Source organism: Melitaea cinxia, chromosome 1, assembly GCF_905220565.1.
Source record: "Melitaea cinxia chromosome 1, ilMelCinx1.1, whole genome shotgun sequence".
NCBI lineage: Eukaryota > Metazoa > Arthropoda > Insecta > Lepidoptera > Nymphalidae > Melitaea > Melitaea cinxia.
The window spans coordinates 4,947,653-4,975,492 of NC_059394.1; the positions used below are offsets into that span (position 1 = coordinate 4,947,653).

The window sequence follows — 27,840 nt, forward strand, 5'->3', positions numbered from 1 at the left end:
TACGTTGAGTATAACAGTAATGAGTTTGAATCCGATACGAAAACCATCAAACAATGAACAAAGCTAGCTAATCTAAAACATAATTATGACTAATGGATTACTCTATACGTACTAACCATACAAGATATTATCTGTTACACTTACAAATGTAATCGAATTTCAATTTGTTCAGTACTCCGTAATCCTGGACATTAACATTATATATATTATAACGAGTTATATTTCAAACGAATACAGTTGAAAATGGCATGTACTTTATGTACGCGTGGGCACTTTTCCCCTACCTCCCTGCAAGGTCACGCGGCTAGCGGAGAGCGGGGTAAACAGGTGTTCATGAAAGGTGAAGAAATGATGCGGCAGTATTTGTTTGCTGTGAAGTATCTAGGTTTTCAAGAGTGAGAGTTTAAATAAGATATGATAGGATTATTGATGTTTGTTGTATAATCTTAATAAATATTAGAATGAAGGTTCGCATATATATGAATTGTTTTATGTTATCATTTACGCTAAGTGAGAAATTTATATTTTATAAACGTAATAAATTAATGTTTATACGGAAATATAATATTTATTAGGAAGGACTAGAGATTATTATAATTAATAGAAACAAGTTAGAATTAATGAAGTTTGAATAATAAAATATTTGTGTACTGATGATAATCAAATATTAAATCAAATATATGTCAAACATACATGTTTTGCCTATGCGTCTGCTTTGAATATCTCTTTTATTGTTTTTATTTTTATTTTATTTTTTTTACTAAACCCCCGATATGTGATATATGGTCGGAGACTGTTTTTACTTTATACTCTTTTATTCCACTTCTATCAATTATGCCTCTCGTACTATCATGCCTCATACTATTTTCTTTCTCGCATTCGTCATCTTTCATACTCAGGGTGGGTTCCCAAACTACTTACTTCCTGAGCTACTCTATCCTTCTTATATTTATATCTTTATTAAAACAGGGTAAACCAGCAATAGAACAAATCTATTGCTGGTTAATTTTCTGTTTTTACAATTTGTGGGCTTAACTATTTCTTTATTGTTTTATGTAGTTTCCTTGAGATATTTCACTATCTCATGAAAAGCTACTTTTATACAATCGTTGTGCGTATCTCTTTTGTTGTATCTTCGTATATATTAGTAGGTATTCATATTTTAGTTAATAAATTTTCTTCTTAAAAAATCGATCTAAGTGATTTTTTAAATCGGGCTAAAAATTTCTGAAACTAGAACATATAAGTAAGCAAATTCTTCAGTCCTATACTATGTATAGGTTGACCATGCCGAAAGCCAATCAAGTGACCTGTCTCAACCAGGCGTGGGTTTTTACATTCCAGTTTTATAGAACGAGAGTGCTATACTTGACTGCCTAGCGATGTATTCCAGGTTCGATTTTGACAATTAAAAAAAAAACTGTACTGTGTAAACTGTGGTTAATTATTATTTTATTAATTTGAACGCTTATTAACATTAATTTCAATTATACACACAGTAAAACCGCAACAGGTTCAATTATGTATATAAAGAATATATAGAAATATGTTTTTAGAGGGTATATTAAAATTTATTCTGAAGTCAAATCTCTAATTATCTTTTTTTATTTTTATATGTCTGGCTGTAATCTCGGCACGGCGTCAAAACTCCTGGATAGTTAGTCAAAATATCTAATCTCGAATAAGTCATGATAATGTGTGTAAACATTGTGAATTAAGACCTTACAAAACTACACCATATATTTACTACCAATTAAAATAATTTACACACATCGTAAAATCATCATCATCATCTTCCTGCCCTTATCCCACTTATGTAGGGTCGGCACAACATGATACTCTAATTCCCAAGCTCATGTTGTAATGTGATTTGGCTTGTATATTTTACGACCGGCCGCCTGCCTGACATCAACCCTCCTTGGGAAATTTGAGGTAAGAAGAAGGATAGGTGAGGAGGATTTATGTGAGAGAAGGATCTGGGGTTACGGATACCAGTGCCACGGATCACGGGGAGGGGTGTGTGACACTAGCAGCTAGAGTAGTCCGGGGTCGCGTACCCGTAGCGGTTCCAACCAGTTATCGGATAGATATCTAGTGGCCCCACCCTCTGGACATCGTAAAATAATATTATCAAAACAAAAAAATAAAATAAACATATAAAGGTAGCAAATTATATTAATAATTAACTACTGTCTTAAAACTTCATTTGCATAATGTAAATAATTAAATGGAAATAATTAAGTTTAGATTTTTTTTTCAAAGATGCTATTTGTTCGAAAAATTGTTCGATATCTATGAGAGTTGTATTTTGAGTTGTATTTTATATCAACACACCCCACATATTAACGTAAGTTTACTTTTGTGTAACTAATAGAATAATATAAAAAATTGTATAATTCCTATGCTAAAAAGACAACCTTTGATATTCAATTATTATGACTTGTTAATTTTAGGGTCATATTCTGTAATATTTCCCGGAAAATTGTTGTTTTCAGCTATAATTACGTTAGTAGGTGGCGTACCTGTCGCGTTCATCCGCTTGCATTTTTATGCTTATTAGATTCTGTTTACGTTTCGTTTATTATGCTTCGACGACTAACTTATTTTATTATAACCTTTAAATTTCTTCTTTAAGAATTAACTTTATTAACCGACTTCCAAAAAAGGAGGATGTTCTCAATTGATTACTTTTTTTTAACGTTACCTCAGAACTTTTAATTGGGTGGGCCGATTTCGATGATTTTTCTTAATCGAAAGGTCGAGCGTGTCATGTGGTCGCATTTAAATTGAATCGAGATTTCATTACATAATGTAAATAAGGATCATAATATCATAATATTGATACTTTTTGAGTTATATCTAATAATACATATTCGCTTGACTTTTTTTTCGTCGACCTACGTTGTATTTATACCGCATAACTTTTCACTGGGTGAACCGATATTGATGACTTGTTTTAATCGAAAGCTGATGTTTCTCATGTGGTCCTATTAAATTGATCGACATCTGATGACTACTTTTTGAGTAATCTTTGATAGGGTGTGATTACTTGACTATGTTTTCATGTACCTGCATTGTATTACTTGTAGATGTAATTGATGTCGGTTTTATTTAATTAATTTTTCGTTTGCGAGCAAACACAATTTTCTTTAAGATTTTCGTTTCTGTTTGACTTGATGTTTGATAAAAAAATCTCGTTAGAAGTTAAAAACGATCGTGGATTTTTATTTTCATAAATAATAACAACGTCTCAAATGAATTACGAGATAAAAGTGTTTTCGACTACTGCGATAGGGAGGCTAGATGTCGAAGGTCATGTCAAGTAAGCGAATTCAATTAATTAATTATGCGGTTGTTTTTGTATAGAAATAAAGTTGTTGATTCTATTGTTCGCCAAATTTAAAAACATAATTTTTAATAAATTTATAATTATATTCTAATTTTTTTAAATACACTTTATTTTATTAATATTTTAATTATACCTATAGATTTATGTACTACATATTCTGATAGGTATGGGATATGAGATGACACTTTTAATTTTGTAAGTCTATTTTTAACAGGTTCCATAAACTGACCTGTCTCGATCTGAATTTAATAAAATGATTTCTATAGACACGACACGTGCAAAAACAAAACACTGGAAATAATTGAACGCCTGCGCTGGAATATTTTACAATCATATTTTTACTATGAATATATTTACAATTTTTTTTGTTTACCTGCCTATATATTTTGTGTTTATTTAATGAGATATTCTTATTGGAAATGTTTTATAGAATATATCACAATAGTTTACATACATATAATAACAGTAATAGTATGTTATTTGGAAAATGTAAGTATATATAATTATAAAAACAGTTAAATTATACATTACAACAAAAACTTACTTTATAAAATTTACGATTTATCAACATTACCATTGAACAATATTTGTGTTGTGTTTGAATTTAATATTTGTTAAATTAATATATTTATGTACTGAAGTAAATACAGATAACTATATTATTCTAGACTACACGTAGCGTTAGGTAACTTATCGAATGCCCTAGTCCTTGACGCGTACTTGTGTAATACCTATATAATGGCGTTACAATATTAGATTAAGCGTCAACGGACTAAGTTTTATTATATTGTTTTGTATAGCAACTGCATAATACTATTAAAGATAAATGTTATACATAATGTGAAATTAATGGATGCTTCAGGAGTCCCATACACAATTCTATTTAAATTCATACGTGCTTTATAAATCAACCCATAATTACAAGCCATAGCGTATTTAGTTTGTTTAATAGTCAAAATTATTATTAATCTTAAGAGACGTTTGATAACAGTAATTAAGATACTGACGAATAATTCCAATTTATTCAAACGTTAATTTTGAGTTACACAAAGGTTTTAATTTCTTTGTAACATCGTATATTATATAACTTTTGAGTACATAAAGTGAGCAGTAGTATTCGTTTCGTTTACAAGTTATTGAAAATAAAACTGGAGGTGTTTGTATAGTAATTACATAACTTTCCTAAATAAATATTATTATAAAATATTAAAATATACTTTCAAAATAGAATCGTTTATACGTAACATCGTATAGCGTGTTTATTTTTGTACCTTACAAAAACTACAAACAAATTAAAATCAATACAAATCTTATAGCAATACTTATATATATATAGACAGGTATATCCTCGTCGTACGTCACAGTATTCTGAAAGTGTAGGCGTCTTAACACCCACGCTCTAGCGTCGCGTGAAACGAAAAAAATACATCTTAAACCTTAACGGTATATCAATTTCATCTGTCAGGAACGTTTGTACTTAATTACATTGATTCCGTCTAATGTATTTAATTTTCTTAATTATGTTTTTTTTTTTTTTTTAATTTAGATATAATAAATAAAATGAAAACATTTTACAATTTTTTAAGAATGTTTTGTCTAATCCATGACAGTACAGTTACAAATGTACAAGAATACAGTACAAGAATAGTTTGTTTTATTGATGCGACCTCCGGAATCTATAAAAACTAAAATTAAATTTTAAAAATTAAAAAAAAATATGGTTTTGTAAAATGACGATTCGAATGTGCTTTTAAAGCCTATTTGAGTAAAGATGTTTTTTATTTTCATATAAAGTTGGTGTATTTAACAATGGTTAACTATAACAAAAAAACAACGAAATAATTAGGTTGTTATACGGTATAACTTTTTTTTTTTTTAATTAGGTTGTTATACGGTATAACTTGAATAGCAGTTACAATAAAAACCGCTTAGTATTCAGATAAAAAGTGATTTACAATGTAACTTTAAGGTATTACTTAAAATATTAAACGAATAATTTGTCGATACTTCCCTGTGAACCTTTGTATCAATGTATGTATACAAGTTGCATTTTTCGCAATGTCACTGTACCACTATAGAACTCTTATCTTAAAAGAAAATGTAATAAGTTAAAAGCAAAAAGGCAAGGACATGTTTCCAACTTTCCGCTTGTAAGGGCAAAAATTACCAATTTCACTCTTCACGGTACAAGTAAGTGTATCGAGCTAAATTAAATTGCTTCACAACAACGAGAACGTAAAAGGATTAACGTATTGAATTAAAATTATAAATAATTCAACATTATTATAATTTTCTACTTTCTCACTCTAGGAACAGTCATAAAAATAATTTTTACATCGTAAATTAAAATAAAAGAACGTATCTAAAATCAAGCTACGTGGCATTTAACTAAGATTTACCGTCAGTCATATAAAGCATTTGATAATGCCTGATTAAACGCAAATGCCACGTAACAAGCCACCTATAAACACAGTGACCTGACACCCTCTCCCCTACTCACCCTTACTCACACACTGACGGGTATACCTTTACGTGTTCAACTAGGTGCAAACATACAGCGTCATGCGTGACCGCCACTCACACATGCGAATGTCGTGGAAACTGGGCAATATGATTCGGAACAACAGGAGGAAAATGTAAAATGCAACACAAATAAAAATCATGTGTGCTATACGTTTCTACGAAGATGTTATGTTTGTGTGCATGCCTTGGTAACAGAGCTTTATTTTTGTTTTTATAGATAAAACGTTTCAACGTATTTCACGTTTTATTTTTTGTATTCCAAACAAATTGTTACGTTATGTAGCGTAATTTAGCCCACTTCTTATCAGAAATCGCTTGTCGATTAGAAAAAATCGAGGTCATAGGGGCTGTAGGGGTCATTATGCAAAAGTATCACCTATCGCTTAGTGTACTACAGATAGGTGGGTGCTGAGAGTCCCTGTCTATACAATATAGTAATACTGTAATTAATAAGGTAATCTTATATATAAAATTCTCGTGTCACAATGTTAGTTACCATAATCCTCCGAAACGACTAGACCGATTTTTATGAAATATTGTGTACATATCGGGTAGGTCTGAGAATCGGCTAACATCTATTTTTCATACTCCTAACTTATGGGCGGGGGGGGGGGTTAGGGGGGTTAATAACATATATGGCAAAACAACGTTTGCAGGGTCAGCTAGTTTGATTATAAAATTATCTCATATTATACATACTAGTATATACGATGCGCACAATCTACTTATCAAGTATTCACAAAACCAATCCCGATTAAATTATAAGGGTTACCCCTTGTTATATGAATTATTAGCCGTGCTGGATCTTTTTTTTAGATAAGTTTTTTTTTATAAAATTTTTACTAACATTAATATTTTCATAATCAATTTGTTCTTTTGCTATTTTATATTTCCCCGTTTAAAAGAGCTTAGTACTTGTTACTTAGAAAAATTTGATATACATAGTTATAGTTAAAAGTAAATCAAGGTAATAAAACGCTTTATTCTTTGCCAACAGATAGCTGTTGACGTCCGTAGAAGCAGCCAGCCACCCGGCCACTGTTGTTCTCCCCCCGCTCCACAAACCCCCTCCAAGATTGCTGCCACCATGGGTCGGAAGAAAATACAAATATCACGGATCACGGATGAACGGAATCGACAGGTCAGTAACAAACATAATTATTACTAAGCACACGCATATAAACGAGCTTACTATCTGTCATAACATACATGGATCTGCCATAGGCAATAACTACCTTGACCGCGCCGGGAGCCCCACACTCCCGTCACCTCCAGGCGGCGGGGCTAGTGCGTAAATGCATTACCCAGCGTTAAAAAAGGGCAATAACTACTTGAACCACTATATTAATGATGAAGACGACGATATGTTCATGCAAATTTAGCGAATGAGCTATTTAACGGCAGAAGTAATAATATTATTTACCAAACACTAATATATTTATAATTTGTAAAATGGCGACTTAAAATATTCTTATGAAGCTTACTTGAATAAGATTTTTCTTTTGTTTTATAGTACATTTTTAATAAGCCATTTTTTAAATAAAAAATATATACTATTCAAATCTATCGAAAATACGCGTTCGTTTTCTAGTGGTCTCTTATGATGTGGATTTTTTTTATTTACCTCGTTACTATCACGGTTCAAGTGTTTGAGCAATATAACAGGAAAGGAAGAACGAATACACAGAAGTCTTTGAAATAAGGCATCCTTGAGATAATTTTTTTTTAAATTATATTGTACCCAACTATTCACCAGAACAAAAAACGTTTTCAAACCTTTCTCATATTTCATACGTTCTTCTAATATATCTAAGGAATAATAGAAATATATGAGGAATATGAAAAGATTTGCTTATTAAACTTTATTGTATTTTATTTTCTATATTATATTAACGGACCTATTATAATTTCATTATTACTAATAAGTTTATAATATATTAAGATTATAAAGATAATTCACTCAACCGAGGTTGTCCTGTCTTACGAACTATTAAACAGCTGAAGTGTAAATAATAATTAAAAAAAATTCAAATTTCTACATAATTTTCATAATTTTTCATTGCGTTTAAACCATCTATAAAATATTGGTAACTTTAAAAAAAATGGGCTTTTCTTCAATATTCGGCTAAAGAGTCATCCTCGTATTTTGCGTTTATCAATATTTAGCGATTAATTTTTATTTATATAGATTTAATACGAAACATATTTTATTTTCTACATTTAGAATTAACACAAGTTTTTACGGATTCATAACAAAACATTTGTAAATTTGAAACCAAGGTTATGTCTTGAAGATAACAGTGTTCCCCTATACGTTTCGTTTCAATGCAACACGATTCTTCACCAGAATTACTAATTTAGAGTGAAAAAGACTAATTGCAAAAAGAGTCAAAGAAACCGATAAATTAGGAATTATTGTCATTAGTACTTAATGTATTGATCGAGGTAATTTCACCAATGTCAAGTAGAAAATAAACTTTCATTTTGTCAAATCCCATAAAGTATTTACAAAAATGACGTCTTGGATCATCACTTTTATACGGTATTAAAAATGTGTGAAATTACGTAACACTCCACGTAATACACTGAAATAAAACTTTTAAGCCTTAGATTTAGGAATGTTGTAAAGAAGTCTTTAAAATTTCTTTTAGGGTGTTGCTTATGTTGATTACTGCGCTGTAAACTGTAAATTATTACGCTAATTATTGTTACGTCTTTAATAGAGGTTGACTCGACTGTAGTGATAAAAGACGTTAATTATCTCATATAAAACTGGAATAGCTCAAACAAAATTTCGTTTGTAACAGGTGATACCTACTAATCTGAAACTATCGTTTTCGTTACAATGCTCTTAGAACAGTATTCCTGTCCTCCAAAGTTAGTAGCAACGCCTCCATAAATCGAAAAATGTGCTTATTCAATAGCGTTGCCAAACTTTTTTTTGGCAAATTGTAACTGTAGTATCGAGTATGTAAATAACAATTAATGTAACATTATTATAAATACTAGTGATCGCCTAGGGGTCGAAATTCGATCATAATTTAACTACAGACTTTAACAATAAACAAAAGAGTATATGTGTGTGTGTGTGTGTGTCAAATACAATGTGTGTAAAGTTTTTTTCATTGATTTAATATATTTGTATGCATAATTTAAAAAAGTATTAGCACTCTGTAATCATTAAATTATAAGTGTGCGCATACTAGTCCGTCCGCACAATTTTCGTAAAAAGGGGTACAAATTTTTGCTTTACGTATTTATATATAGATAAAAAATACATAGAGCAAGGTAGTGTTAGTAAAATTTTACAAACAAAATTTCATATCCATACAAAGAAAACAGAAGGTTGTGAGAGGGTGAAAATAATAACCTTAGCGGTCTGACCCAACAGATGGACATATCAGCACAGCGCGCCGCTAACATTATCGCAAGGGACAATGACCGCTCTTGCTTGTAATTTATTAATTATACGACTACATACCCTTATCCAGTATCCAGTGAGCCATAAAGCTTCTTCTATGTTGCTTGATTCTTTTAAAAATTTATGGTGGGAGGAGGTCCGGACTGACTGGTTTATTATCGGACATCAGACGGCTGAAACGTAAGTTGCGAAGGTCAATTTGCATTTTGCAAGTCCTAAACTAGAACGTAGGTGATTGTTATTCATTTGAACTGACTCGTATTTAATTAATTAGCTTTGTTGTCAAGTAGTTAAATTTTCTAATATGACCTTTTCCTTAGACTATTTACAAAATTATAATTATGATATTTACTATTCACAGTGGAATATAATAAAATGTTTAATGGTGTTGCAATATAATATATGTTTTATATAAAAGTAATATTTTCTAGGTGTAAATTCTCATCAAATACCTATTATAATTGTTTTACACATACGCTTCAGCTTGTGATATCCCACAGCTGGGCGTAGGCCTCTTTACCCATGTAGGAGAAGGATCAGAGCTTAATCCATCTCGCTGCTCCAATTCGGGTTGGCGTTTTTTACACATAATCTTTCAATAACATTTATTGTTACACCGCTGAACTTATTACTGTACAATATTAAGTAAAATAGTACCTTAGTTTACTTTTTATTTAAATTAAGCTACGAACAAATACAAGTGCAATGAGTTCAATTTATAAACCTTCTGAAGTTAAAAAAAAATTAAAATTATTTTACAAACTGAGAAACAACTGAGGATAAGGACAAGTTTTGTATACACATTTTATATAAACACGATTTTCACGATACGAAAGTTGATTTAATTTAAAAAAAAAAACACTGCACAATATTATCAATACAACGATAATTGTTTCGAACGATAAGTCGAAAACAGGAAACGTGATTGAGAGCGAAATTATTATTGTATTTTAGAAAATAACAATTGTTAAAGAATGTTAATATCATGACATTTAAGAAATATTTTAAAGGATACGCTTAAGCCTGTAATATCCCACTGCTGGGCATAGTCCTCTTTCCCCAGCTTCTTCTAGGAAAAGAATCAGACCTTAATCCACCACGCTGCTCGAATGCGGGTTGGCGCATATATTCCCTACTATGAATCACGATCGCTATCAGGTGTATATGATAACAACCGGGACCGAAGAATTACCGTGCTCTCCGAGGCACGATGGGAAGACGCACAAGGACTGCCTAAACACCCGTGTTTTGGGTACTTCTGAATGGCCAATACAAATATTTGTCATGTGCGGGGATTGAACCCGCAATCGCCAGCGCAACAGCCACAAACCAATGCTGTGACCGCTGCGCCAAACGCATCGTTTACATTAAACGATAGGATTAACATAATTAAAATTGTTGAATTTAAATTATATTATTATAAATTTTAATTATATATGAATAATTATTTACCACATGTATTTTAACTACATTTGCATAGTATAGTTTTAATAAATGTTTACACAATTTGAAATGAATAGGAAAACGCTTAACAAATACAAATTATGACATCACTTTTATATACCTAAATTAATTACGATTACAAGTTAAGCGAACTAAATATTGCATTTATGACGTAATATATAATAATATTTATTTACTTTATTTTACATTATAGTATTTTAAGTGAACCGAAAAAAAATAATCTCTATATCCCAAGACATACTTTTTGAGAGCTTGCTATAAAAATAAATAAATTAGTCTTTATCTCTAGCGTGTTTTTCAGGGTATCCTCTGAAATGAAAAACAAGAACTAAAAAAATAAAAACAAAGCTAATTAGCCATAAGACCGCTAAATTGTACTTACTACACAATTTGTTGTCATTTAGTATTCTGTGGTGATACAATATAGCTATATAAAAAAAAATCAAAAAAATAATAATTTTTACTATTAACTTTTGACAGAACGAAGTCTGTCCGGGCAGCTAGTGAGTAATAAATAAAAAATACTATACGCCTGTCGCGCTTTAATTAATACAACTTTTAACTGACTTTCAAAAAAGGAGGAACTTCTCAATTTGGTTGAATTCTTTTTAAATGTTTTTTTTTTTTTTTTTTTTTTTATCGAAAGGTGTTGCTTGTCATTTGGTCCCATTTAAATTTAATCGAGTTTAACTATTATTTTTCGAATTATATCTAACAATAAATAACGTGTTTACTCAACTAGTTTTTCGTCTACCTACGTTGTATTAGTTGTCGATGTAATTGAAATCGATTTTTTTTCCGTTTTCTTTGTAGTCTATGTGCTCGAATTTCATTTACTCTTTTATGACACTCATTGCTATACACGTAGGCAACAGCTAGCTTCTAGGAAGTGAATTGTCAAAAATATAATATTAAATGTATTATTTAAAATAAAATGAAAATACAACAAAAGGTCCAGTTCATAATAACCACATCTGTGTCCATGACTCAATAAATTAAGTACGATAACTTCGCGTCGTTTTAAATACAATGTTTCCTTTGTACATACATCCATTATAAGAACGTACCTTCGGATACATTCACCATTTATGCCCTCATTTTTGAAAATCGGCCTTTAAACTCGAATTTAATTTAATTAATATAGTCCATTATTAACGTAATATATGATACAACTTTATATTTAGGTGTTAAGTGAAATTTGATAAGACTAAATAACTTGAATTGTCAGACAGGTATACTTATTTAAATTTTAAATGGTAAAAAATATGTAAAGACTGTAAAAGTGGAGTTCGTTTTAAAGCTGCCTTTAGTTTAAGTATAATTAAGATACATCCACGAGCTTTTGAAACCCATGTCCTTTTTTATTTCTAAAACAGCTATTTTTTTATCAAGCTAGGCGTTATTCAACAACATCATTGTTTAAGTTAGACTAACTTAATGTCTCTAACAGAGACTTGAGTTCACCGACCGGTTGTTATTCTAACGTATGCTACATTTTTTTTTTTTTTATAACTATACTGTTATTTATTCTAGATGTATAAATTTATCTATAATTTTTTTTTTCTTTTTTTTTGTTAAGTAAAGTTATTTTATATAATTATGTAGCTTTGCTTGGGGGCTATATGATATAGGTGGTGATATGATATAATATTAAAATGTGTATTTTTAAGAAAATGTTTACGCATGTAAATAATGTAAGATTATATGTTAGATATAAATATATTATTATTAGGAAAATGTGTTGTTCGTTTCGATAATGTAAGCTGTCTTTCGCTTCAGCCTGTAATATCCCACTACTGGGCATAGGCCTCTTTCCCCATGTAGGAGAAGGATCAGAGCTTAATTCACCACGCTGCTCCAATGCGGGTTGGCGGATATATTCCCTACTATGAGTAACGATCGCTATCAGGTGTACATGATAACAACCGGGACCGACGGCTTAACTGCCTTTAGTTTTGACTATCTCTACTTTTCATTTTAGTTTGGAAAACTGGCTAAGAAAAAAAATCTGAAAGAACTGTGTACATTATTAGTGTATGTATACACTGGGTACAGCAGTATATGAAATTTATTTTTTTAAGACCATTCAAAAAATCTTTGAAAATAATACTTTAAAATAATAACATATATAATACTTTAAAACATACTTGCACTCTTATAAATTAGAAATCGACTATAAATTAAATAGTTTATATTTTTATTTTCAGGTGACTTTCAACAAACGCAAATTTGGTGTAATGAAAAAAGCGTACGAGCTGAGCGTTCTCTGCGACTGTGAGATTGCTCTCATCATCTTCAGCTCCAACAACAAACTTTACCAATATGCCAGCACGGATATGGATAAGGTAAAAAACATAACATGTCTTAACATAGTCGACAAATGTCATAACGCAAGCGGGTCGAAATATTCATGATTACATTTCATTGTATTAAATACAAAAAAAAAATTAATACCTGATGGTTATAAGAAAAATCTCGCGACGCCAACAAGACGTATCAAAGTGGTATTCATACATAAACAAATACATGCGCTAGAAAAGTTTTAAATATTAATATCATCACAAGTTGCCACGTCCCCAGACATGTAATGCATTTTATAATGATATTCAACACTTAAACACAAACAAAGACAAAATAAAATACCCACGCAACGGCATAAAATTTCACTTAACGAGGTCTTAGGAGGACCTGCCGTGACCATAGTTGCAGTAAAGTATCCGAAACATCGGGCATCTAAAAAACTTAATAAACCACTATAAAATCCGCAACAGTAGTTTTATAATGGGTGAAATTCGCGTAAACATTAGAAAACAATATCTTCAAAAAAAACTTTGTAGTGTTAAGTGATAATTATCAAAACACGATTATTACGTTTCAGGTGTTACTGAAATACACGGAATACAACGAACCGCACGAGTCCCTGACCAACCGCAACATCATCGAGGTACATTAAGTACGGCGTCATCTGTGTGCCCGTGATCGCAATGCAATGTCCATGCAAACTTGACTTATCCAATTAACAGCGCTTATACTCACAAATATACCTAATACACCTATGTGTTACTAAAACAAACCCAAAAATATTAATAAAACTCCAATAAATCTAATCGAAGCAGTAGATACCCCCGTATATTGGAATCGATGTTGTGAAAAATCACTTATGTGTATAGTTTTATATATAGATAAACACAGCCAGCATGCCAGTTTATTTCCTGTTAGAAAAAAAGACGAAGTACAAAACACCAGACACCCAGTTTCATACTAACAGTTTATGACCGGCCATCCAAATATTTATGTTATTTTTTCCTTGCAGCATGGGTTTTATAAATATTTTTGTGTTTATTTGAATTAAGCGCGCCTACCTGACTCCGGGATTCAGATAAGGCTAAAGTCAGTGTTGTAACATTGCATTCGACACAACACACAAATGTACGCTAAAAAATTTTCACGTATAACTTAGTAGTTAGTGCTTTGTAGTTTTGTAATAGATAGCACAATTATGCCCTCTCTTACATACTGGCAGAAGAATTTTATTATAATTTTAAAGTTTATGGAATTTTGTTTGAAACTAACAGTGTGTACAGAGGATGATTCTAATATGTAACTCAGTTTTAAATTGCATGCAAGTTATACATATTGGATTTATAATTTGGGCTCGTCAAGCCACCTGAGCTGGTTTCGCTGACACTTACAGGCACTCACAAAGAAAGAGCATAAGAACGGAGTGATGTCGCCTGACAGCCCTGAAGCAGAACCGGAATACAACCTGACACCACGGACCGAAGCAAAGTATTCAAAGATCGATGAGGAATTCCAAATGATGATGCAACGAAACCAACTGAATGGCAGTAGAGTCGGAGTCGGCGTTACCGGAAGCAACTACAACCTACCTGTGAGCGTACCAGTCGGAAATTATGAACAGTCACTCTTGCAAGCTAGTCCACAGATGCACACTTCTATTAGCCCACGGCCATCGTCTTCAGAAACCGATTCAGGTAAATTCTCAGTTTATACGAATTTAAATATAAAAAAAAAATAACTTCTATTAAAGATCAATTTGTGTGATATAGACTTTATAAAATTGTTTAATTGACTGACAAAAAATATTGTCCCATACTTGATAAAAAAACTATACTTTTGAGTTTTATCCAATAAATCAATAGTATGCTATAAAATGGTCTAACGTATGTTTCAGTGTACCCGAGCGGCGGAATGCTAGAGATGTCCAACGGCTACCCCGGCTCGGGATCGCCGCTGGGCGCGGGCTGCACGCCCTCGCCGTCCCCCGGCCCCGCGCCCTCCCCGCACCGACACCCGCACAAGCACGCACACGCTCCGCCGCCGCACCACTCGCCACGCCACAACAATCTTCGCGTCGTCATACCGAGCTCGATGCCACCACCACAAGACGATTTATCTTACACTGGAGAGGTGACCTGAAATATTTATATTTATTTATTATTTTTTATTTTATACTTTATTATACACCACAAATATATTACAAACAAAGCATAAAGATAGTTACAGACAGTGAAGTACAATGGACTTATGGCTAATTAGCCATTTCTACCAGACAACCCATTTATACAACAATTATACAAAATAGAATCTCCTCTTAACAAAAATACACAAGAAACAGAAACATTGGAATTATTATTTTTTTTTTTTTTTTAGAAAAAGTGGGTAGGTGACAATTATGATGATGTTGTAACAATAGGAACTTTAGGTCGATTTTTTTCTACAGCTAGACTTGGACATAACAAAATATCTAATATTTTTTTCCAGACACCTTTAAGCTACTCAGGACTCGGCAACTTCGGCGGACCACAGGACTTCAGCATGAGCTCGGACATCGGAATCGGACTATCATGGGGCGCGCACCAACTGCAGACTCTACAGCACAACAGGTACATGTCTGTGCCCAATTTTGATATATTTTTCGCTTGTAAAATATTGCTTTTTATTAATACATTAATCTTCTCCTTAATCATTTCCAATTTACTACTGCTTAAAATAATATATTGCATTTAATGTAATTTTAAAAAAGAATTTATTAAATAAATTCAAATGATAAGTATGTTTGAAAAATGATATACAATAAATCTATGTTTATATTAATATCACTATCATGTAGACTACAAGTGAATAGACATATTATAATCAAACGTTCTGTATTTCAAAATACTATATATGTCGTTCTAAATAAACGTAAGAGACAGTTTAAAGATTTAAAGCTATTTATATTCTTTGGATAAACAGTTATTGAAAAATCAGCTCCGACAAGACTGCTTCACACTGCCGTGAACAATATTCGAACCTGGCTTACTACGGCCACAACGTAGGGTCCTAACAACTAGACGATCACGGCTACCAAAGCTCTAACAGTTTTATTGAAATTTGTCTTCGTATAATTAATTCAACCTCAATCCATTATTTTCACGGTCGATTCACTTTCAATTCAACGATTGATTACTCGAATGACACACTTTAAAAGACTTAAAATGAATAAAATCATTTTCACAATATTTAAAATAAAAATTGCTGTATATTCTAGTACAGCCATTTTATCATAAATATTCTCAAATTTGTATTTTTCTCATTTTGTACTTCGTTATTATACTTCATATTATTTCCAACGAACTAAAATTCAAAAAAAAAAAAAAATTATTTTGTCAATAATAATTTTCTTTAGATTTTTATTATAATTTAAAATTGATGCATTATTTATTATTAGAAGAAAGAAACTCAAATATCAATTGGCACAGACGGCAAATATACTCAAAGGATTTACTGTTTTTTTTTTTTAGATTTTGTTTTACAAAAAGAAAAAAAAATGTGTGTAAACAGTTTTCTGGATATTGAGAAATAATTGCATTTTATCATAGACCATTTACTAGTAATGTAATTAATATATTTTTCTACAAAATTCATATCATATTATGGTTTTATACCTTATATCAGTTTTGCGATCGATATCTGACATATCAACAAATTCCCGTACACCTTTATCTTCTTAATAAATCAAATATTATTATTATTACTCATCTACGTTTTCCTACTCTGAAATGAAAACATTTGTTTCAAAATAATGTGACAATCTTTCAAAAGAAACAATTACAAAATAAGAACGTAAGTGCTAGTACGTAAGCACCCATAAATAATGCATAGTTAAAGATGTTTAGTCTGTTGTGTGGCTACGGCAGTAAAGAATATAGCCACCCCATCTCTTCCCGTGGGTGTCGTAAGAGGCGACTAAGGGATAACGCAGTTCCACTACCACCTTGGCACTTAAAAAGCCGACCGATGACGGGATAACCATCCAACTGAACTATGACTATGGGCAATACACATGAGTTCACGCCATTTTTGGCGCAAACTTGTGGAGGCCTATGTCCAGCAGTAGACTTTGATAGGCTGAAGTGGTGATGATGATGATGATGAGAGATGTTTAGTCAATATTTTTTTTTAAAATATGTGTCCAATTCTAAGATAAAAGTAACACTTACTATTATTAAAATAATTTGATTAGAACTAGGATCTGACCTACAACATAACTAGACTAGTTACGTACGAATTAGTTAAATTTGTCTCTTGTTAACCGTGTTGAATAACAAAAAAAAATAACAGATATTTTAAGTATGATATATAGTTTATTATCTAAGTTAAATTAAATTTAGGAATTTAAAAAGGAATTAGTAAAACAAAATAAAAAAATTGCTCCAGCGATACAGATACACCGCTGTGACCAGCTTTCGAATCTGGCTTATAGCGACCACATCTAAGGGTCCTAACCGATAGACGATCACGGCTATTGGAGTATTTACTTAACGAAATAAGTAGTAACTAAGTCTATCGTTGAATAATATTATAAAATATGAATAAAGCTTCAAAGGTTTTGTGGACTAAAATCGAACTTAACATTCTTTAAAGATAATTCGTAATTTATATTCTGTCTTTTAAACATCAAGTTTCAACCTTGTTATGTAAAAATATTTTCCACACTTTTTTACATAAAAAAACTTTTTTAGTAGTTTTTTTTTTAATACATTAATCGCAATGCCTTGTTATTAATCCATGTTCACTTTCTTGCCGCAATTTTACCGATAACGCTTTAGAACACATTCACGCTTTTTAGAAAATATTTTGCTGGTATTATTATATTTACTATTTATAAGAAATTGATATCTAAAATAGGCTTTTCATTAACAGTAGCAGCCTGCCAGTGCTAGGCGGGGGAACGCCACCGCCCGCCGCGTCGCCCAGCAACGTCAAAATTAAAGCAGAGCCCGTGTCGCCGCCTCGCGCGCCCGACCACTTGCATCGTGGACCCGCGCCGCAGCCCGCACATCTCTCTGGAGGCATAGATGGTAATTATATATAAGTCAAACCATCAATACGGATTTGCCTTCTTTTTTCTTACTCAATCTACGCGTTATATGTTTACTAACCTTCTCGATAGTCATTCTTAAATTCTTCTTTTTTTTAATCAAACCGTAGATTCCATTAATCCATCATACTAATAAACTTTTTTACGTTAAGTATATAACATTATTTAGTATTTATCATTGGCCTATTTTGTAGCACAAAATATTTCTTTAAATAAAAAATATAAATATTTCTTTCTTTAGTATAAATTACATTTGTAATTAATTGTTTTTAACAACTAATTCCAGTTAGCTAAAATAAATATTTAAGAACAAATTTGAAGATTCTAAGGTTTTTTTTTGTAATATAGTTAATATTTTAGTAAACACTGCAACATTTTTATAGGATCAGTAACGTCCAGCAATATGAGCTCGCCGGCCGGGCAGGACATGAGGCACGCTAACACCGTCCCGATCGATTATGAGCCGCCTCATACAAAACGGCCGCGGATCGAAGGTTGGGCCACATAGCTAGGCTATGAGGCCTTCGGTTCCTACCCGAGGCCCCTCCACCCGCACTGCTAAAGGCCCAGGCTCGCCCCGGGCCCCGCACCTCCAGGCCCAAAAAACGTGGCTGCAAATCCTCCATCGAGCTTTCGGTACTATACCGTCCTGGTCTACACAAAATGCTATTTTCCCCAAACGGATCGGACAAACGAAAACGAGATGTATCTACATCTCAGGCGTTAAGATTGGTGCAGTTGTTTAAAAACATTTATCGTTGGAATTTTTGAATAAGTCCTATGGAAAGGGCCGATAAGTACTAAGTTGTCTAAAATAAAAACCTTCGTTTCCCGTAGATATCGGTGTTGACTAAATGTTTCATAATCACAGCCCTTCTATGATACGTAATTATTAATGTAATGCACATGCAAGTACACAAGTAAGGATAAATGTTAAAATTAAGTACAACAATGTGTTATAGATGCAACCCTGATCAATTTTATACTTTAAACGTGTCTAGATAGAGTTCTAATTTCCTTTGTAAATAGCGACATTATATGTGCAATCCGTGCCATTGTCTGTTTAGCTTTTAGTCAATTAGTTATAGTGAACAAATTCTGAAGTTCGATGCGTGAACTTTTACAAGCAGCCGGAGGAAAGTATAGAAGTGCGTGAACAGAAAGAACACAATGTGTGCTAGTGCGTTGAAGACTAAAGCCGACTGTTGACTTTGTCTTAGTGTTTTAAAGTTTTTTTGTGCCATTTTAAAATATCATTAGTGCGACATCCGAACTTTGAATCTTTGTAAATTAAGTAAGCGTAGCGTCATCACAGAAGATAATAAGTTATGTATTGGAAAAATGTACTTTATCTATTAACATATTTATACATGAGAATCATAATGATATTTACATAATATGTATACAAGTCCCGTTAGGAACGAATGTTATGTATTGTAAGTAGGTAAAGTTAGCTAGAGATGACTATATAAAGGTACCACACGAAGCTTTAAAATTCTTATGATAACACTCGCACTCTAAGCAGTCTTGTAAGTAAACACATTTTTAAATTATACAATTTTAGAACTATCGAAATATAAAAACCATCACTTGGTATTATTTTATCTTAAAAAATTCTAAAATATAAATGTAATTACTTAAAAAAAAAATCTATTTATAATTTTAAAATGTGCGGGAGTTTCTCATTTTCAGACCAAAAACAGAGTCAATTTTGAATATCATTGTAAAACAGTACTTTTAAAGTACCCGTTAGTGTTATATATTAGTGGCTATTTTTGGTTACTAGGAAAAGATAAAGCTTGTTGTTAGAAGAAAATTATTTGTTAATGTGATCTGAAGCGTTGCATTAAAAACCATATTTAAATAGTCTTCGCTATACTGGACACACTAAATGTAATAATTTTAGCATTATTCATACACAGAAATATATTTAACATCAAATATCATAAATATTTTGGTAAAGCACTATAATGTCACAAGCCACCATATTTTTAGATCATGTTATATTTAACCGTTATAAATATACATAATAGAATTTCCTCATTGAAATATTGTTGTTACCTAATGTTCCAAAACAACCTTTAATACCGTCATTGTTCAAATGCTTCGAATGTATTCTATTACTTTTAAACCAGTAAATAAATATATTTATATAATTGTATCGCAAACTTGTAATGACAAGTACATCTTAAGCGTTTCAAATTCACGTATCAGGTTCTCCTTCATATCCCCTCACTGTAGTTGCCTTACTCACAGTGCCTAAATGTACCATATTTTACCAAATTTGTATCGTACTCATAGATTTTGTGCATCGATTTTTTCACTTCCTAATATTATTAAGTGTTTACAATATATAAATATATATACACATACATATATATATAAATGTTAAACTTTTGCGATTGGAATACTTTTTGCCGTTCAACGATCAAAAGTGTTTCACTCGCATACATTATGACGTGTTTGGACATGTTTAATCTATTGTCATTGTACAAAATGTACAGATACATTTAATGTTAGAATAATAGTTGGAAATGTGTAATCGTCTAATGAATTCGAATCTGTAAGAATAAATAAATAAATAAAAATTACTGTATAAATAAATCACTGTATGTCTAATCGATGGAAGAAATAACGTAATTCTTCAAATCACAGTAACAAAATATGGAATGTATATTTGTTAAAATTTGTACAGGGAAGTAACCAGTTTAAAGTTCAAAAGTCTGAACGAATATGAAATGTATTTTCGCATTGTAAAATATTATACACGACTAGAAGTAAAACGAATTAATATTTTAATACTGGAGCATAATAAATGTTGTCCCTTGTTTCGGGGAATATATTCGTACACCGTATATAATGTTTAGACTTAATTGTTAATGTGATATCAACACACTGCACTGTTACAAATCTCGCGTTACAAATTATAAAATTTCGTTATATCCATTCGTGATCGTTTTCGATCATTCGTTCCTAATTGTTCCTTTCAATTAAATGATCGAGTGCTTTGTTTGTTGAAATTTGCTCAAACGTTAACATTTGGCCATTTATAGAAGTCAATACTTGAATTATTAACAGTTATTGTTTGTGTTATAGTAAATTCTTTATAGATTTCTCAAACCTATAAACAACAATCTTTTACTATTTGAACGATATCGAATCAAATGGCGAACAAGATGTGAAATATAACATCTAAATGAAACGAGAAATCTTTGAAAGACTTACATACCCATTCCCCTATAGATTGTTTAGTGACTTAGATACAATAAACGTTGTTACCTACATACCTATCACATTTGCACTGATCGTGTTGTAACAACACTGTGTATAGACATCAGTAAAGATGTTTTAAATACTTTTTGTGTAATAGACATAGGGACAATATTTTATTTGTCTGATCATGTGAATCGTTCACTTATTGTAATAATATCTGTAAGAGGTAACTACGTCGATTGCACGTAATTTATCGACTTTCTTGTATAAAATATATCATCAGTAAGCTGGTATTGGGAGCATTATTTCCGAGGTTGTGAGCTTTGCTATCGGGAATGATTTCACTTATAATAAATATTTAAATATAATTATTCATTTCACGCACAACCGTGTTGTGTGTTATTGTAAAAAGTGTTTGCTTGGTTTTGTTTTGTAGATGTATCTACTTTTGTGTATGTTTACCTGTATTTATCCAGTTGTGTCACAATAGCAAAGAGTCAATTCAGTTATACATTATTGCATTTAAGTGTTGTAGTTATAAGCATATAGCATCCGAAATCAGATTAGATTTTGTCGTAGTGCATAATAGCCCTCTCTTCCTCTTCACCTTTTTGCTATTGTCTCACAGCGACCCTGAACAACCCAGCTAGATTATAGGTATATAAATACATATCCTTATTGAATACTCAAGTCGATTTCACACTTATTTCTCTTGTAACATCAGTTGTGCAATACATAATATAACAAACTGCTTAGGTAGGTATTAGGTATATTTTTGTTTGGATTTACAAAATTATAATGCAAAATCTGTTGTATTTTATCGATATTTTTACTGATTAACGAGGATACCTGAGATTTTCGAAGGTTACTTGTGAAAATTTAAGTCATAATGTATAAATATTATTTTTAAGATGAGGCCGGGCCAAATATTGCATTAATTTAGGTCTTACCGCGCCTGTGTTTCTGCGTGGCAGTCAAGTCTGCCCCTGTGTGTAAATGGTAATGATAATAACATCTCAATGGCTGAATGAAATATTAATGTTAATGGACAGTGTTAGAAAATTGTTATAAATTATTTTGATGACTGTTCGAAGGATAATAAAGAGTTGGATGTCAATATTGTTTTATTATTTTATTAACTACTTATTACATTACTATTAATACTATTACACTTACTATTACTACACTGTTTTTTTTTACCACACTACTATTAATTTATTTTTAACATCACTACTCGTATTTTTCATTCTAAATATGTAATAAAACAGTTATTTTTCAACAAAATCTCCAAATGTACCTTTTGACGCACTATTAATTCGTATCTCATGGGCTGATTGTCTCTCTGTGTGGTTTTTATCCTCAAATATTTCTTCAATTTCATAATCCGAGTCGAGTAAGCTGGACCTTCTAGAATCCCAATTGCTTATATTAGAATCGTTGTGTATTATAATGCTATCCTGTGTTACAGTTATAATTTGACCATCACAAGCATATCCAGACTCAAAACTTGAAGATTTATCATCGTATTGTAATCTTTTTTTAATGACATCGTTTTTTGTTATTTTCTTCACAGACGTTATAGGAGTGACGATGACATCTTTCGAACGTCTAGTAGATCTAATATTTCTTCTTATACTTCGGCATCGTTTTGAAAATCCTCCCATCACTTCAGATATAAGTGCAGTGGCTGCTATGAGAAATCCTGCACCCAGTAACAGAAACATACCCTGCGTATCTTCTAACGTTAATCCTTTTTCTTCTATCGAATTTATCTTTAAGGAGCCACTGCTCACCTAGAAATTAGAATATTGTTAACATATAGAGTTTTGAATAAACTAACTTTTGAAAAGAAGTTAATTTTTACTGATAACAGTCTTCCAGATTTTGTACGCTGTATTTCCCACCGAACTTCGTCAAGGAATTTATCTATGATACCGCTTTGTACCATTCTGCTGATATCTTCACTAAACTTTGCAGCATATAAAGAACTGTTTGGAAAACTCAAACTGATTCCAAATGGTACAAAGCATTGGTTCGATACGTGAAGAAGAGAACGTTTTGATCTGAAAACAATATTCGTTTAAAAGTAAATATTGAATATTTAATTTTTATATAATATTAGTTAAAATATCTTACTCAGATTTTGGAAAATTTGCCTGTGCAATGTATTCCAGTTCTGCTTTTGATCCCAAAAATGCATACGGCCAAAAAAATGCTTTAGTAGTGTTTTGTATGCCAGTTCTTACGTCGGGTACAAATTCTAACTTCTTCAGAAGCTTATTGGTTTGTGGGTCCGACGAATTGTAGAACCACCTTTCCCACCCACCATGATCTATATAAAATATTATACTATTCAAATTTATTTATTTATTCCATCATCTTACATCTAACACATTGTATACGTCGTCTATTACACCGTACAAGCGTCTTCGGTGCGATAAAGCCAGCCCTGCGGTCACCAACCCGCCTGCCTGAGTTCACTCCATTTTTGGCGCGAACTTGTGGAGGCCTATGTCCAGCAGTATACTATATTAGGCTGAAGTGATGATGATGATGATAATTTAAATTACAAAATCCAATAAATTATCGTTATATATACGTTAAATAAGTTGTGCTTTAAGTAAATGGATCTGTATATTTTTTAAAAATTAATATAGTCTCTTCTACAAAAAAAAAACTAAATTTTAATAAAAAAATTACTATACCCAGAGTTCCAACGCGATAAAATCCCGCCAAAAGCTGAGATATCGTGTCTACCGTCTCGGGAAATATGGGTAACGTTACGAAAGCAATTATTGATCCGGTATAACAACTCGTTATAATAATTGTAAATAACCAGTACCATCCTACATTAAAAAATAAAATATCTGATTATCAGATAATATGACACACTCTATCACTACCAACTTATATAGCTACAGTTAATAATTAATTTTACCGATTAATAATCGTGTAGTTATTTTGGTGGTTTTACTCCAAGAATTTTCCCCAACAAAAGTAAAACAATTTGTGAACGTCCCAAAAACATACCAGAACATATTTTCAACTTCACCTTTATTTTGTATTAAATGACGTAAAGTATGTTTGTCTGAAAAAGCTAATGGGAAAATGGCGATTAAGTACGTAAACGTTAAAGCTACCCAGACATGCCAGTGGAATGGACCAAGAATCGCTCGATATCTGAAATAATCATTATAAAAAATTAAAAAAAAAATAACTCAATAAATCACACTTAAATTAAAACCCGAAAATAAATACCGAGGGAGTGCAGTAGAAGCTAATGTTATGAATACTGCACAGTCTTGAGAATGAGCATTACTCAAATCCATATCACGAGCTCTTTCATTCGTTATATACAGTCCTGCTATGCCTATGTCAGCTCGACCTAATATTACTTCTTTTGCTACAGCATCACCAGATCTTAAAACACATAACTTATTGATCAATTTCATTGTACAATTTAAACTCAATTTTGGTAAAAAGTTTTAAAATGATTACCCTAAATGAAGTTCACGAGGTTCAATTATTTCGATAGAAAAATTGTTTCTTTCTGCAAGCAACTTTAAAAGTTTTATTTCAAGGCCATTCCAAACTACTCTTGGATTTCCACCATCCCCATCCGTTTGTATTCTAAATCGAGTATAAAAATATGCTAAAAATATTTAAAATTTAGGAATATCCTCAAAAAATAATTTATGTATGGTCTACCTTCGAAATACAAAAGGTGGCTGATTTGCTGCGGCTACCAAAAATCTATGCCCGGCGTAGCCTTTAGTCACTTTAGTTGGAAATAAGTTGACTTTTCGTGAAAATTTTCCATGACTCCAAGAACACAATATTAACGGTTTGCTAGTGCCCAATCCGTCTGTGTATAGAATGTGAGTATACAATATGAAGGTAGCTTCCTATAAAGTTATTTTAATTTATAGTTAATGCATAGATACTCTATGAATAGTTTTTCTAATACTTACCATATTTTCGTCATCTTTGAAACTTTGTCCAATAACAAGCAAATTAACTAAAAATTTAGATCTAGGTCCTGCGAGATATTCTTGTATAGCCCACTGAGAAGATCTCGCTATCACAATGACCTTGCTCTTAGATTGCTTACCTAATACCTTATTACTTCTAATGACATCGTTAAGAAATACAATAAAATGATGGCAGTTTTTTAGGGGTTGTAACAATTTTGGTTCTTCTAAATAATCTTTTTCTCCTATATATCCATGCATAAAAGAGACAGGGAAATTTTTAAACAGATTCTGAAATAAATAGCTATCCTGGGATTTTATTTGATCATCGTAAAGTATGACTGGGGTGCAATCATTTAGGTAGGTCAATGTTATATTGTTAATTAGTTTAATGAGGGACGGTGTTTGGTCGTAACCCAAGCTCTTGCTCAAAAAATGTTCATGCCACAGTTCTTCCCTTGTTTTTGGATGTCCGTGAAAAACTGGATCTACACTCCTCTTGACTGACGCAGATTTCAAATTTTCACTTATTTTTCTTTGAATTACTTTGGTTTTTTGCTTTTTTAAATAACGCTTCTCATTTTTTATTAAGTTATGAAAACTATATGAGAACCTTTGTTTGTTTGATATTTTTGACATAAATTTCGATGCATAATCATTTACTTGGTCACTGAGTATTTTTTGAAACAAACAAAAAATATAAAACATCAGTATTTTAAACTTCATATTTTTAATGTACCGTAGCTTTATGTCAAGCTTCCAAGCAAAAATATGTTATCGTTGTATCAATTCACCTTTTATACGTTTTCTCGGACCTTGACTGGACTAGGAATAAAGTATAGTGACATTTAGACAGGTGTTATGATTGAAATTTTATTTTTTTATGAGCAACTATATTGCCATGGTCAAGGAACACGATATATATAGATATATTTTGAGTCAAGTTAGTATGAATACATGGCCAATGAATTGAAACCATAAAATAGTGAATGACCAGAATCCATCTACAAAAGACATAACACGTAAGTTTTCTAGCACTCTAAAATGCCTAGAGTTAAAAATCGCAAAATCGTGAAGACATTTATTGAAATCTCCTTTGTACTTAAATAACTGCTTGCACAAGATATTCTAAACTAATTGCTGAGATCTAACAAGTACTTTTTAACCGACTTTCAAAAAAGTAGCTTCTCAATTCGACTGTATTTTTTATGTATGAGAACTTTTTACTGGATGGACCGATTTCGATGTTTTTTTTATATTCGGAAGGTGGTGTTGGCTTGGTTGGTCGGATTGTATTACTTGTCAATGTAATTAAAGTCCGTTTTCTTTTTTCGTTTGCGAGCAATTTGATCTTCTACATTTTTTTTTAATATTTTATAATTTTTTAACATTTTTTATAAATAAAATTGGTTTTTGGTAAATCCTGTTTTATTTGACCTCAAAAATGCAATTGGATAAATAGTTAAAAAGATTAATTTACTACACAGCTTCTAGTTCTTCGTATACAAGAGCTAAACTATATATATACGTATGTCCTATCCAGTTGATGTGGCGCGGCACCACGTCTGACTTTCGCTTATACAAAGCATTTTGATGTTAGTAAAATACTTTCTTTAAGATAAATTAAAGGAGATGAAAAGTATTATATGTTATAGAGTTTACAGTTATGAATGGTCGCTCTAAGATTTACTCTAGGGGCTACTATCTGCAAAGTCAATTAGGCAACTATCTTCTATTCATCTTCTACTTGCGAAATAAATTAAAACTACTTAATAATAAAACTTAATAAACAGTATAATATAGACCTTAAATGACTGAGATTTAATTAAAAGTGTGTCACTCACATTATGGCTTATACGGCATCGAGGTCTGTTCGGGATACACTTCCGAAATGATAACGCGCTAACACTATCAACAAGCCTAACATAGGCATCCGGCTTTTACCATATCCGTCTAAAATTTAAACTATAAATAGTATTTTAATTACCTCACTGTACAATGCCTTTTTTAGAAGTTTGGATGATTATACTCATAGTAAGCTATCCTTAAAAGATAGAGATAAAGATAGGGTCATGGAATTTTTGTAGATTTGTAATAAAGTAATGATTTTACCATATATTGTTTATTACATCTCAAAGGAAAAGAGCGTTTTTGATGCAATTTCCAGATGGGTTAATTATTTTACCTTTTTTGCAATATATACTCATATTTCAACCAATTTAGTACATCTTATTAACTTGTGCACTCTTAATCCGTTAACAATCATCACAATGTAATAAAATCCGTTTAACAGTTTTTTAGGTTTATCGCGGAGAGACAGACAGGCGTAATTAGTATTTCGCTTTATAATGTGTTAAAAGAAGAAAGGGAAACATCTGTATTGTTTTCCAATGTTTACGCGAATTTCACTCATTAAAATGTGTTTAGATGTCCGACGTTTCGGATACTTTACAGCAGCCATAGTCACGGGACATGGATGGGAAGGGCACATCTGTTCTGAGTGGGAATCAAA

At 31.6% G+C, this 27,840-nt stretch overlaps 2 protein-coding genes across 2 annotated transcripts; one reads left to right on the forward strand and one right to left on the reverse strand.

Annotated features, from left to right (window-relative positions):
* Positions 1–6,874: 6,874 nt before the first annotated feature.
* Positions 6,875–22,474, forward strand: LOC123655530 (myocyte-specific enhancer factor 2). Its single transcript, XM_045591306.1, has 8 exons — positions 6,875–7,013; positions 12,965–13,102; positions 13,636–13,701; positions 14,452–14,752; positions 14,953–15,188; positions 15,543–15,670; positions 17,967–18,124; positions 18,528–22,474. Exons 1-8 carry the CDS (start codon positions 6,960–6,962, stop codon positions 18,650–18,652), a joined length of 1,206 nt encoding a protein of 401 aa, XP_045447262.1. The 5' UTR covers positions 6,875–6,959; the 3' UTR covers positions 18,653–22,474.
* A 151-nt stretch (positions 22,475–22,625) lies between these two features.
* Positions 22,626–25,967, reverse strand: LOC123656530 (ionotropic receptor 21a). The gene is made up of 9 exons (XM_045592231.1): positions 25,329–25,967; positions 25,066–25,262; positions 24,856–24,987; positions 24,616–24,777; positions 24,296–24,537; positions 24,063–24,203; positions 23,494–23,689; positions 23,222–23,420; positions 22,626–23,150 (listed from the first exon to the last, which is right to left on the reverse strand). Exons 1-9 carry the CDS (start codon positions 25,965–25,967, stop codon positions 22,626–22,628), a joined length of 2,433 nt encoding a protein of 810 aa, XP_045448187.1.
* Positions 25,968–27,840: the final 1,873 nt, after the last annotated feature.

Bases quoted from the DNA above. Each gene is read 5' to 3' on its own strand.
- LOC123655530 (XM_045591306.1), top strand. From the start codon at position 6,960: ATGGGTCGGAAGAAAATACAAATATCACGGATCACGGATGAACGGAAT. The intron at 7,014-12,964 runs GTCAGTAACAAA...TTTTATTTTCAG, and splicing joins CGGATGAACGGAATCGACAG to GTGACTTTCAACAAACGCAA. The intron at 14,753-14,952 runs GTAAATTCTCAG...CGTATGTTTCAG, and splicing joins GTCTTCAGAAACCGATTCAG to TGTACCCGAGCGGCGGAATG.
- LOC123656530 (XM_045592231.1), bottom strand. From the start codon at position 25,967: ATGTCAAAAATATCAAACAAACAAAGGTTCTCATATAGTTTTCATAAC. The intron at 24,778-24,855 runs GTAATCATTTTA...ATGTGTTTTAAG, and splicing joins CCTCGTGAACTTCATTTAGG to ATCTGGTGATGCTGTAGCAA. The intron at 23,421-23,493 runs GTAAGATATTTT...TATTGTTTTCAG, and splicing joins GCAAATTTTCCAAAATCTGA to ATCAAAACGTTCTCTTCTTC.